Source organism: Podarcis pityusensis (genome assembly GCF_964106645.2).
Source record: "Podarcis pityusensis genome assembly, chromosome: 3".
Classification (NCBI taxonomy): Eukaryota; Metazoa; Chordata; class Lepidosauria; order Squamata; family Lacertidae; genus Podarcis; species Podarcis pityusensis.
The window spans coordinates 47,126,055-47,139,052 of NC_138026.1; the positions used below are offsets into that span (position 1 = coordinate 47,126,055).

Here is a 12,998-nt window from a genome sequence, read left to right on the forward strand (position 1 = left end):
AAACAAACTGCGACTCTCACCCTTGCTTGCCAGGCATGGGCTGCCACCATAGTTGTGGTGGCAGCTCAAAGTAGACTCTCTTAACTGTAGAGACTCTCTACAGAGAGTGGGCTCTCAGTTAGATAACAATGGTATTGCTTCAGAAATATTTTCCCCAACAGCCTCAGGTCTAATTTAAAATCTGTGTGAACTGGGTTGTCTTAAGTTCTCATGCAGCATAATCATAACTGTGGCCTGGGCAGATATCATATTGTAAACTAATACTGGGCACACAGTTACCTAGTTTAGATATGACAGAAGGTGAGTGAGATGCTGCACAGGTAAGTATCATTTGCCTTTGTGCAAAGGATAAGGGTTTAACTGCAAAAAGAATCAAGAAACCAGACAGAGACTACATATTGGTAGCTGTATTTTTTAAAGAAAAATTTCTTCACATAATAAATACATCTTATACACATTGACTTCAAATTTACTTCAGAAATCTATTTACAATATAAATAATTATAAATGGAAACAATTTTCAAGATATTGGTGACATAGCTAAGTTGGGTTTCCTACATTACATTCCAAAGGAGAACTTCAAATTACAGATGTTATGCTACAATGTCACTAGAACAGGAACATTGCAAGTCGTGGTGTTTGTGATGTTGGCAACTTTGCACTTTTGCCATACCAGCAAGTAATCCTTTTGGCCTTCCTGATCCTAAACACATTTTCTTCAGTTTTACAATTTGCTCTGAAGTGCTCCGCAGAGCTTCCCCATTCACTTCAATGGAGGACGCCTACATTCCTTTACATGCATAGAGCAGCCCATTCCATTGAGTTATCGGAAATGCCTGTGAGCGCAAAAGGAGCTCAGTATGTGCCTTAGAGTGCTGGATCAGACACATTATCATATGGGATAAAAGACCTTTTGATTTTGGTGGAACTCCAAGTAAATATGCTTATAGTAATCACCTTATTCACTGAACCTGAGCATGCTTATTTGGAATTGATTTGTTTTAGAATAAATGGGACCTGCTTTTAAGTCAGTGGGTAGAATCCGGCTGGTCCTCCTGTTGCTGTTGCTCCAACAGAAGGCATCCACTACTGGAATAGGAGGAGGGGAGGGGTTTTTGCTGATGTCCCCTCCACCCTGCAGTCCCCACAGAAATCTGTTTACCATTAGCAGACCCCCTCCCTGATGAATTCAAAGCCCATGCCCTTGCGCCAATGGAATACCACCCAATTGGTTTAGAAACAGGGTGTCTGCATGTCCGTGAAAAAACAAAGCAAAATGCGTCGTTATCTTAGAAGTGCTCTTGGATGCAGTTATGTTTGACCTTTAAAAAATCCCTTTAAGGAAAAATAAGACCATATCAATACTTAACAGAAAATAGTTGTGTATATTAATTTCTCTTTTCTTCTTAAAGTAAAACACTGTTCTTTCATAATAAGCTTATGTAATTGCTTGGTTTTAAGAACACTTTTTCCATTTGAAAAGTAAGCAACATGCATTAAAAATAAATAAGAGTTTGTTTTTATAAATAGCTTAAATGACTACAATAATAATTGAGCATATTTGTTTTCGCTGTTAAAAAGAGAGGTTAGTAGCTGTGACTAGAACTGGACACTTCTATTTTTCAGCCCAATCGTAGCCAAGCTGGATGCAATTAAGGGTATGATTTCAGTGGCTTAAGTGCACCTTACTTGGCTAGGACAAGACACTTTGGCTTGGACTGTAACATGTTCCATTCACAGAACAGGACTGTCCTGCCTTCTCCTTCACTCTGAAGCCCTCACACCCTCGACACACATACATACATACAAACAAACAAACAAAAAAATGGGTTCAGAATAGAAGAGCACATGGCAAAGCAACTGCAGGAGAAAGGGTGGCTACCAAAACTGCGTTAGCAAAGGCATCTAATGCTGATTCTGCCACCTTCTGAATTCCAAGTCTTTGTCTTTAATGCCAGCTTTACTGTTTCCTACCATGAAGAGTGCCACAACTCATAAATGAGCCATCTTTCATCAGCAGGTATATTCTTCCCATCTGAAGCCAAGATTAAACCACAAGACTTTTCTGTCTTTGAAGTGAGCATCAGTTGTCCTTAGCTTGTCCTACGGTAGTCTCCATGATAAATACACGATATTGTTTTATTATGCAAAATAAAAATGCATTGCAGTGCCTATTCTGCAAAAACAACAAAAGCTTCTGAATTTCTCTATCAAAATATTTAATTTTCTGTTGAGGCACATTCTGGAGGTAACAGTCAACCATAAATAAAAGAACAGCCTCAGATAGATGGCAGTTTATGCTATTTTGATGGGAATGAGTAGCCTTGCTGTTTTACTTGCATTGTTTCCAGATTCTTGGAAAGATCAGAGGAAAGCCATGTGACGAAATAAGAAAACTTTTAAATGCATAAACAAATAAAGTAATATAATTCCTATCAGAATCACCCAGGCCAGAGCTAAACCCAGTCTGTGGTTTTCCTGGGAGCAGATCATTCTACAGAAGGCAACTGCACCAAAACTATACAGCAAACATGAAAGTTAGAGGAAACTGACTGCATATAAGCTCAAAATCAACAGAAAGGCTGGATTTTGGATTTCGTGCTTTAATTTTAAGTGCATTTTAGCTCTGGGGATAGATTCCAGGTTTTGGCAGATACATGAAAGAATGTTCAAACTGTGATGAAAAACACTTGAGTTTCAGTGAAAAGAAAGCAAGTGTCCAATTAGCAAAAGAAAGCAAATAACCATTTAGTTGTTGTTTTAAAACAAAAACAAAACAAAAAAAATCAAGCACCCCCAGGAAGTCTTCCAGATGAGGAAGAACATCACGTCAACATGCATTTTGCAGTATTTGTTAAGCACTCCAAAATCGTAGCACACGTTTCAACTGATTTGGAGCACTGAATCTTAAACCAAATACCCACCTTTTGGGTGTATTAATGCACCATTTCGCAATATTAATTGGGGGTGGGGGCATTAAAGCTCTGAAAATAAGACCAATTGCATTTATGCACAAGACAGCCTAGTCCTTCAATCCTCTCCTATCCTTTTTGTAAAATATGCTGTACAACAGCATGTAATTTTTATTTAAAATTTGATAGACCACATAACCATTTAAAATTAACAGGTGGCCGTTGTCATAACCAGGCAGAGGCATTGCATAAGCACTTCATTGTGAAGAGATCTAGCTGAGGCTCAAGCATATGGACATTCTAGCTTAAACAGCTGCACCAAATGGATTACCTTTCAGGTCTTAGACTCTAGAGTGTGCTATCGGACTCTGACAACTCTTGATGGGATCCATAGAATCTCAGCTTTCTTTTTTTCTTTTTATACAACACACTACTACCATAACCCTAAATGAATCTACACTGAAAGAGGGGAGTGGGTAGAAGGTAGATTTAGACTGCAGCATCATACTCTTCAGACATTTGGACAGAATGTGCAGACACTGTAAAACCTTCCACCCAGAGCATACACATGGATGCATCATGTAAGAGCTAACCCAGCACAACCATGTTTGCCAGTGGCACTTCTTCATAGTGATTTATGTAAGCAGTATGTGGGTGGGGGGAATGGGCTGCCAGACTCATACTGTGATCATCAAAGGCTGTATTCAGTAACATGGTTGTATCACATTAGGCATCACTTCTTCCACATGGCTGGAAGGGATACATAGAATCATAGAGTTGTAGGGACCTTGAGAGTCATCTAGTCCAATCCCTTGCAATGCAGGAATCTCAACTACATTATGTGGAGCGTTTTAGGGGCTCTGGAGTCTGGGCTAGGCACCTGCCACAGGGATTTCAAAGCTAGTCAGAAGCATAGAGGATACTGCATGATGCAGAATATCAAACACAGTCCAATCCAAAGCATCATTACTGCAGTGCCGTTGTGAGTGGATTTCACACTTTCGGCTATGAGGAAAGGCTTAGAAACATCAGGGCATAGTATGCTAAAGACCCAGCATACTTCCAGACTATCACAATTTTTGAGTGGGATTCAAATACATCCTGGAAAGTTCATCTTGCAAAACACACTCCCCCCAAAGATCAGACCTTTTCCAATAAGGAAAGTGATAGGGGCATGTAGTGGAAAGTGAGGGATAACACTTTCTTGATGCAGTGCCGTCCTACCACCCCACAGACAAAGCAAGATAAATGCTCATTAAATAGCCAACATTGACTAATCTCTCTGGAAGATACCTCAGAAACCAGGTGGCAGTAATTCACAAAGCTTCCCGATGTCACGGCAAAGTTGTGGTTGATAATTTTAAACATTAGGAATAATCGAATCAATACGAAGTCTCATGATTAGTCCACTTGCTTGACCAACTCTGTATGTGACAGAGGAGGCATTACACTGTGTTGATACTTGTACGATAGCAAAACATTTTCACGGCAACCATTGGGGCCTCTGCATAAGCCCCAATCATTCCCAAAGAGCTCTCATGGGACCATTGAAAGTTGCACTTCACTGGCCTGTTTCTTATCATCCCTGCCAGCTTTGATGCATTTTCAGAATTTTCTGAAACTGGGCAAGCCAACCATTCTCCACACTTTTGCTGAATTTTCCCTCCTTTCTCCCCACCTCCAAGTTGTGTTTCTGTTTTTCTGACACACCTGTGTTTCTGACCCTCAGCCTCTCTAACATCACCTCTGTTGGACTTTTCCACAATCCCTTCTATTTTTTTAGCACAGGTAGGATGAGCCTTTGGCCCTTCAGATGTAGCTGAACTACAGCTCTCATCAGCCCCAGGAAGCCTGGCCAATGGCTAGTGATTATGGGAGTTGCAGTTCAGCACCATTTTGGAGGGCCAAATGTTCCCCACATCTATTTTAGCAAATCAGGAAGTTCTCTCTCCACACACAACTCAGTCATTCTTAGACCGAGGACAGGGCATGCCAAGTTGTGGGAAATGAATTATGTTTGAATGCTCTTCCTTTTCTTGCTTAACTTCCACTATGCTCTATCTTCTACTATACTCCTTCCCAGAATGTAACCATTTCCCATGAAGTGATCACAATCTGATAGTCTCCTCTCCTGTATAACTATGCAGTTTCCAGAAGATTGAAGGGACCCATGCGCAGCAGCACTCAACGTCCTGATATTGCACAGGGGCCCCTTCTGAACATTGAGGGACCCCTGCCACTTCAAAAAAATGTTTGGGGGCCCCACGGTGCCCCAGGAGTCAATGGCCTTGGCAGTTACATCGCTTCTGCTACTCCGAACCAGGATAATAATGGCTCGCCGCCCTTCTGTTTCTCCCTTGTCACATGACCTCAGCAAGCGGTTCTCTTCCTGTCTGTGTTTGTTGTCCAGCAAGTCAGCTTCCAGGTCAAATACCCATATAATAGCCAATACCCTATCAAAGAATCACACCGGCCCTATAACTTTTATCTAGCCATTCTTTGCAGTCACTGGAGAAGCAGGACCAGTATAAATATGAAACTGCACAGATAGCTTTGTTTTAAAATGGGGGGGGGGGGCTGCATTTCACTTTCTTTTTCATGGAAAGAGTGCATAGCAGTTTTTGTCTTATGAGGGTGTGGCAGGTAGCCAGCGGCTTAGAAATTCAGTCGCTCTCTCTACATCCTCATATATTTCCACACAATGAAAAATCTGCTCACTTGATGTACCCCAGAAGCTCCCAGAATAGATCTCCTCCACCATAATGTAGCATCAGCTTTGTGATTCAACTGACTGCTGTAACCTTAACTGAGACCAGTGCATTTTCAACAGTAACTTAAATAAAGCAACACTTCCCCAGTACCTTACAAGTATTCTCTCTAGTGCATTGTAGTTTTATCAAATGCCAGTAACAGCAAGGGTATCAAAACACGTGTGCCTGCTGTTACTACTGCAAAGATATTTTCCTAGCACAAACTTTTTTTAAAAAGAAGAGAAATGAAAAAGGGGTTGGGAAACACCCATCAGCTCCCATTGGTTATTATAACAGATGTCCCCTTATGTCCCTGTGCTGGATCTTGCTGCATCCGTAGATGAGACGTCACATCAAAGTGTGACCCATTGCAACCCAAAGAATAGTTCCTGATGGTTTCGCTGTCGTAAAGGTGCTCCAGAGCATATCCTGTTAGCGTGTATGCATGCTTATCAAAGTACTGCCGATGGGAATTGTAATAGTTTGGGGATTCTGCTGAGCTATCCCCTGGAGTTTGATGAGGCGACACTTCTGACTGAAGGCAGTCCTTAGCCAGTATCAAACTGGATTTAGAAATTCGGTCAGAATTGGGGCTGCTTATTCTAGACAGTGCCGTGGGGCTGTTGTCATAGTCATTGTCATGGGGGCTCATCATCTTCCCATCTTGTTGCTGCGTGTGTTCGCAGGGAGATGTGTTGGTGACACTAGGGACCCTGCAGGCATCTCCTCTCAGCTGTTGTTGCTGCTGGTGGTGGTAGCTTGCAAAGCAAACAGAGTGCTTTTTCCCTGCTCCGTTAATGGAAACCAGCTGATCGGGAGTCGACTTCCGCAACTGCAGCCTGTTTTCTTCTTCTTTAATCATTTGCTGAGTCGCTCTTATGAGAGTCTCAATTTTGCTGGGCTCGTGTGGGCTGCCCTGATACTGCTCAGAGTGGTATCGGTCACCTGATTCACTAGCAGAACCAGGGTCTGGGGAACTGACAACGCTTTCTTCATCCCAGTGCCCTCTTCCTAGAAAGTGGGGTAAAACAAAGGAGAGAAGCAATCAGCAACGGGCTGTACACAGTCAGAGAACAGCAGAACATTCAGACCTTATGCACGCCCAGTGGGAATATAACTCTTATAATAACTACAAGTCTTCTGCAACCATGAAATGGTGAAATTAAGCCTCCCCACCACCTGTTTCTCTGACCTTGTTACCAGTTCACAACACTGAAGTATCAGCAGAAGGGCACAACTGACAGAACTCCCCTGTCACAGTTCAAGTCAGCCTTTGCCAACCTAGATCTTCTTAGGCTCTAGCAACTTTCAATCCCAGACAGTGTGACCAGTGGTCAGGGATTGTGGAATTTGTAGTTCACAACATCGCACCAAGTTGGGGAATTCTGGTTTAGACTCTAGGGCAGTGGGGGGGGGGGAACCTGCAGCTAATGGGTCACTCTAGGCCCACCAAATCAGCTGCCCAATTTGTCCCACAAAGTGATTTTTGGCTGGCCATGCCCGCCTGTCACATACACCTGACATCAGGTGTGGAACAGGTAAAGCCACAGCTGCCAAAGAACAAAAAAAAATGCACAGTTTAGAGTGGACTCCTTGTCATTCTTTTGTTATACTCTTCTTGGTAGTGGCACCCTCCCTGTGGAACGCCCTCCCTTCAGATGTCAAGGAGATAAAGAATTACACAACTTTTAGAAGACATCTGAAGGCAGCCCTGTATTGGAAGGCTTTTTTATTATTATAATTGGCTTGCATTCAGCACTATTAAATTTTGCACCAAATACAAGTTCCATTGCTTTCTGCAAAGATCAGATCCACCTGATGCCATATTATGGTATTAAATGATTGACAGGGGATGCCCCCACTTGTCAAAATATGGCCAATGAGTGTAAAACTTCATTTTTAATAGAAAAAATATTCCCTAATTTTAAAGATGCTTGACACTTCAATCATGGTCACACTTTTGGAAGTCCTACTGTGCAAGCAGAATTAACTTACAAGTAGCCATATAATTTGTTGATGTTAAATGTGTTCTGTTGTATTTCAATCATTTTTTTAATTATTAATTGTATTTTATAATGTTTTAAATGTTGCAAGCCACCTTGAATCCCAATTTGGGATTCAGATAATGCAGAATAATAACAATTGACTGGCTGAAATGGTCCTTTTAAAAATCTGTGTCTGTCTGTCTGTCTCTCTCTCTCTCTCTCTCTCTCACACACACACACACACACACACACACACACCAGTGCACTGAATATTGATGGGTAAAATCAGTTTTTCCAAATATAATGTATTTTGTTTGTCATTCTCACTAATATCTAGTTTCCAAGAATCTTCTTCTTTTGTGAGATTATGAGGGTGAGCGGTGAGTTTGTTTGGGCTCTGGGTGAGAGCCAGGAGGCTGAGAGGGAGGTGTATTAGACGGAGAAGACATTGATTTAGGTCTGTATTTATTCACAATTTGCATTAATGTATTATTTGTTTATGGAACTGTATTTTTGCAACATTTGATTGTTGTTTAAGTTGCCTGTTGCTGCTACTTTAGTTTTCTACACACGATTTAGAGTTATTTTTATATATTAAGTGGTACAGAAATTATCTTAAAATTTGGATAAGTGTGAATTTTGAAGGATGGCTGTGTTTTGGTGTTCACACTGTTTTGGAATGTCTGAATTGGATAAATTCGCCTTTAAATGTGACCCAAACTGAAATTCTCCCCCATCCCTACTTCCAGGTAAGGTGCTAGTCAACAAACAGACCACAGATATCTCCTAACTCCATTGTTAGCTTCGTAAATGGTCAACTTGAGACCATTCGAGGCAGGCCTTTCAAACCCTGGCTCAATGTTGCTACCACAACCTGCCATCCAGTACATTTACCACTTACCGTGAATTCGGTGTATGGAAGTTATATGAGGCATGCTGTTTTCATAGGCTTCTCTGCTCTCAGGAGATGATTTGGTTAAGGGAAGGCCAGATCGGGTACCCCACCATGTTTCCCTCCCAGACTGCGGTGTGCCAAGGAAGTATCGGCCAGCCTCACACCTGCTGCCTTCACAGGCCTGAGTGTGGAAGTGTCTGTCATCAGCCAACCTGGAATGGTCAAGTGCAAAACCATAGCAGAGAGCACTGCGGTCTGAGTATTGTCTATAGGCACAGGAGACATCGTGATGCTGAGAGTTTGGCCTTTCAATGGGATCCATCAATTGTGGAGAGGCAGTGTCGGTCAGTGGGCTGCCACCCCACTGGCTTTCATGGTCTGATTCAGATCTTTCTGTATGAAATCCAGAATACTGCAATACAAAGAAAAAGGGGGAAAGAAGACATTAACAGTGGGATACGGTCTAAGAAGCAATTTGATTTATTGAAAACATGGAACCCATTTCACAAAACAGAGGAGTTAGAACTGAAGAAGGACTAAGACAAGTTGCATCCATAACTAGGCTGTGAATCAGAATGCCTGCTTTCTCACTGCTACATAACACTACAAAGCTTTCTGCATTGAAACTAGCGCTATTTTTCAAGAAAAATAGGTGCCAGAACACATCAAGAATACCTCCCTTGTTCTCTTATAATACCAATGACACCCACCTGAGAAGTGCTGGAACGGAGTTCTGGTGATTTCCAACTGGAAAAAACCCCTGATTGAAATCATTAATGTAAAAGCTATAGAGGTCAAATGGGACTGTTTTTGTCTATTCAGCCACAATCCCAATGGCCAAAATCCTTTTAAGACTCCATGAAGAGGCATCAGACCCACTGCCACCTATAGCCCTCTCCATATAATCCCATGTTATGCAAGAGCTTTTCACAATAGTGCTGTTGTGTCTAGTGATACTGCTGTAACAGCAACACCCACTCACTCTGCTTTATGGGCTTACTGTGCCAATATGATGTTTCACTTAAACTCCACAAGCTAAGAAGTTTCCTTCTTAGTTTGATCTCCACCCTTAATACTTATTTGCTGGCTCTCAGGTTTACAAGTGGCAAATGAAGACACCATTTCCCAAGTGCTTATAGAGGCCAGAAAACTATGTTTGGACAGTCATTTCCCCCTCCTCACCTGCAAACACTTGTTTCTAAGTTCATTGCTTCCCCAGAATCCACAGCCATGTACTTAAAAGGCTCTTAAGCAGAAGTTTTTTAGGAATCACTGGTATGATGATCACAGTGCAATTCTATGTACGTTTACTGAAACACAAGTTCAACTTAGTTCAACAGTAGTATTCATGGCACTTCTAGACTGTCACTATTTTCTAGTGGAATTCAATCACATATTCAGGTTGTGAAGTTACAGTTTGTTTGTTTGTTTGTTTGTTTGTTTGTTTGTGTTTGTTTGTTTTTAACATTTGCTTCTGGTGTACAAGTATCTCAGGTAAATAATGCTGAGGTCTTCCATAACAAACCCACTTCCCAAAATATAATACTTTTTGCAATAAGGAGAGCGATGGGAAAGTGTGAGATAACAATTGCTTTGATGCACCTTAATTTCACCTCTCCACAAACAAATAAGAAGAAGGTGGAGGTATATTTGGGGGCAGGAAACCAAATTAAGTTCTCATGAAGAAGAAATGAAATTAAAAGAGAGGGGGAGAAATATGAGGCCAAAATAGAAGCATGCTCTTGACCAATTCCAACCATATTTGGAAGTGGTTTCTTCTCATTTTCCTCCTGTCAACTCTTCTACAGCTGTTAACATGACTTGTCTAGTCAAATTACAAGATAAAACTTGGGACAAACACTAAGAGCTCATTTGGCCTGGAGTCGCTCCTGAAATCAGTCACCACTTTCCAGAACTAAAAGGACTACTGGCAGTAAAGGAGCACCAGAGAGTTCATATGATCTATTTCTGACCATCTCCAGTCAGCCCAGTCCTTCCTGTTGTACTGATAGCTTCCAGCAGGAGGGACTGGCAGTTCCTGGAACAAGAGTTGACATCCAGTGTGCTTATCCAGTGTGCCAGCAGAATGACAGGAGATGGGGGAGTGAGCATTGACCAAGGATGCATTACTAGAGGCATCCATAGCGCTTCATATTAGGGACAGCTTGCATTATGTTTTTGCCCTGTTGCTTAAGCACACGAAAGTTGCAATATTAGTACTGTTTAAGTATAATGCAAGCTGTACTTCACCAGCCTTGATCTCATGTTTAAATAAGTGTGCTTTACCCACATTTATTTTGGGGGAAAGCCAATCTGGAATATGCTCTGAATATGCCAATCTGGAATATGCTCTGATCTGAATCAGAAACTCCTTGCCAGTTTTCTGCTGGAAGTCACCACCTACCTGACTGCTGTTTACACCAAAGGCGCTCAGCATAGGAGCCAATATCTGCCCCCACCCCAAAGTTGATGGGCATTGCCATTCAAATGGCATGTGTGATTGATTATGCAGAGTGGGGCTTACCCAATATTTCATTGAAGTTGATTTTGCTTTCAATACAGTTTGCAAGTGCAAAAGTTCTCTGGTGGCCACACTTGTGCATACCCCAAAACCTCCTGCTAAAACCTCATAGCTTATTATACCACAAATGTTCTGCTCTATCTTTGTCCTGCATTTGTTATGCTATAGCAGCTCCTCCAGACAGCAGTCATTAGATTCTACTTTAAAGCCCGGGAGCTCCCAATCATAGCTGGTTTGAAACTCTGCTTGTATGTTCCAGCCCCCTGATTTGGAGGTTTTGTCTCAGATATATGATATTTGATGGTTTTTGGAATCATAGAATTGCAAAGTTGGAAGGGATCCCCTAGGGTCATCTGGTCCAACCCCCTGAGATGCAGAAATCTCAACTAAAGCATTCAAGACAGATGGCCATCCAACCGCTGCTTAAAAACCTACAATGAAGGAAAGTACACCACCTCGGAGGTAGTCTATTCCACTGTCGAACAGCTCTTACTGTCAGAAAGTTCTTCCTGATGTTCGGTCCAAATCTCCTTTCTTGTAACTTGAACCATTGGTTCAAGTCCTACCCTCCAAATCATTTATCACAAAGCAGGGCAGAGGTTTGCTCAAAAATACTCAACCTGGCTAAAAATCATTCAAGGTCATCCCTATGCAGGTCATGGGCATAAGCGGGGGGGGGGGGGCTAGATCCACAAATATTAATTGAAAAGCTTTGAAAGTACTCAGTTATCGGAGGTTCTGCCCCCTCCCCAGCAGAAGCCTAACCCCGCAATGTCCTATTTGCAGGGTAGTTTTACACCTGATTTTCTCAGTAAAGTTCAACAACTTTGGCTGCCCCCACTCTCCACCAATCCTGGCTACGCCCATGGCCCAGAAATGTAATTTGAGCAAACGTAAGTGTTTTAGAATTACCAGTTTTTTAAATATTTTGTTTGTTTCTATGTTTATTTTTTATTGGTGTTTTAAAATAAATATTATAGACTGTATTCCATAAGCTGCTTAGAGATCTTTTGTTCTAGTAAGCAGTATATAAATCTTGTATAACAATGATGTCAATCCCTGGCATTAAGAACAGGTTCTGTAACTGAGCGCCCTGGCTCAAATTAAGTTATGCATTATAGCATATATATCAGGTTCTTTATATATCACCCTGGCAAGGTGGCTACAAAAAATCCCCATGCAGTGAAAGGGCAGATCATGTGAGTCGGCTCTAAGTGGTTTCTGGACAGCAGCCAAAAGGAGGTAAAGTCTTTCATGGTCTCTCTTTTTACCTAAGCTTTATATAAATACTGAGACAAAATAGGAAAATCAATACATTTTACGAGAGTCTAGCTCCCCACTCCCTCCTTTTCTTGTTGAAAGAGCTGCAAAGCTTACATTTTCAGGCTCTTACAATGCAAGCTGCTTCAGGGGAACAGATCGGCTTACCAGTTACAAAGCTGTAAAACACTTAGGTTAAGAAGAGAGGCTGAGAAAACTGAGAATGCACGTGGTAGATTTCAGGGGAACTTAAGCATGCATCAGTATGCGCCGGGTTGTAACTTTATTAAGCTGCTAAGCGCTAGCACATTCTTGCCGGCTGGCTTGGGGCAACAGCACACAAACCCTTCCCATCGGATCTTGATAGGTCTCAGTGCCAGTCTGGCCAAGGACAACAGAACCAGGCTTCACACCCAAAGTCAAATGTGTGCTACAACCTATGTGACTCTTATTTCAATTCCTGGGCAACACCACTGCTCTTACAAAGGAAGAGAGAGAGAAAAGCCTTCTCAATAAAGTCTCCTTTGCTATCAAAGGTTTCTGCAGTACTGGGCATTTGCAACTGTCTTCTTAATTTGTGCCTGAAACTTGAGGGGGAATCACAGATGCAGTCTGCACTGTGCTGAGAACATATGCATGCTTTTAAATCACTTTTATCTTGCTTTTTACTAATGT

General features: G+C 41.8%; 1 protein-coding gene across 2 annotated transcripts in view; it reads right to left on the reverse strand.

Moving 5' to 3' along the window:
• Nucleotides 1-398: 398 nt before the first annotated feature.
• The window catches only part of SIM1 (SIM bHLH transcription factor 1), a 59,912-nt gene continuing 47,312 nt past the window's right edge, over nt 399-12,998 (reverse strand). For both annotated transcript variants that reach the window (XM_080999961.1, XM_080999962.1), the window contains 2 exons: nt 8,549-8,954; nt 399-6,673 (listed from right to left, as the gene is read on the reverse strand). In XM_080999961.1, coding sequence (XP_080856087.1) covers nt 5,934-6,673; nt 8,549-8,954 — 1,146 coding nt within the window. In that variant the 3' untranslated portion in view covers nt 399-5,933. The remainder of the gene's footprint in view (nt 6,674-8,548; nt 8,955-12,998) is intronic.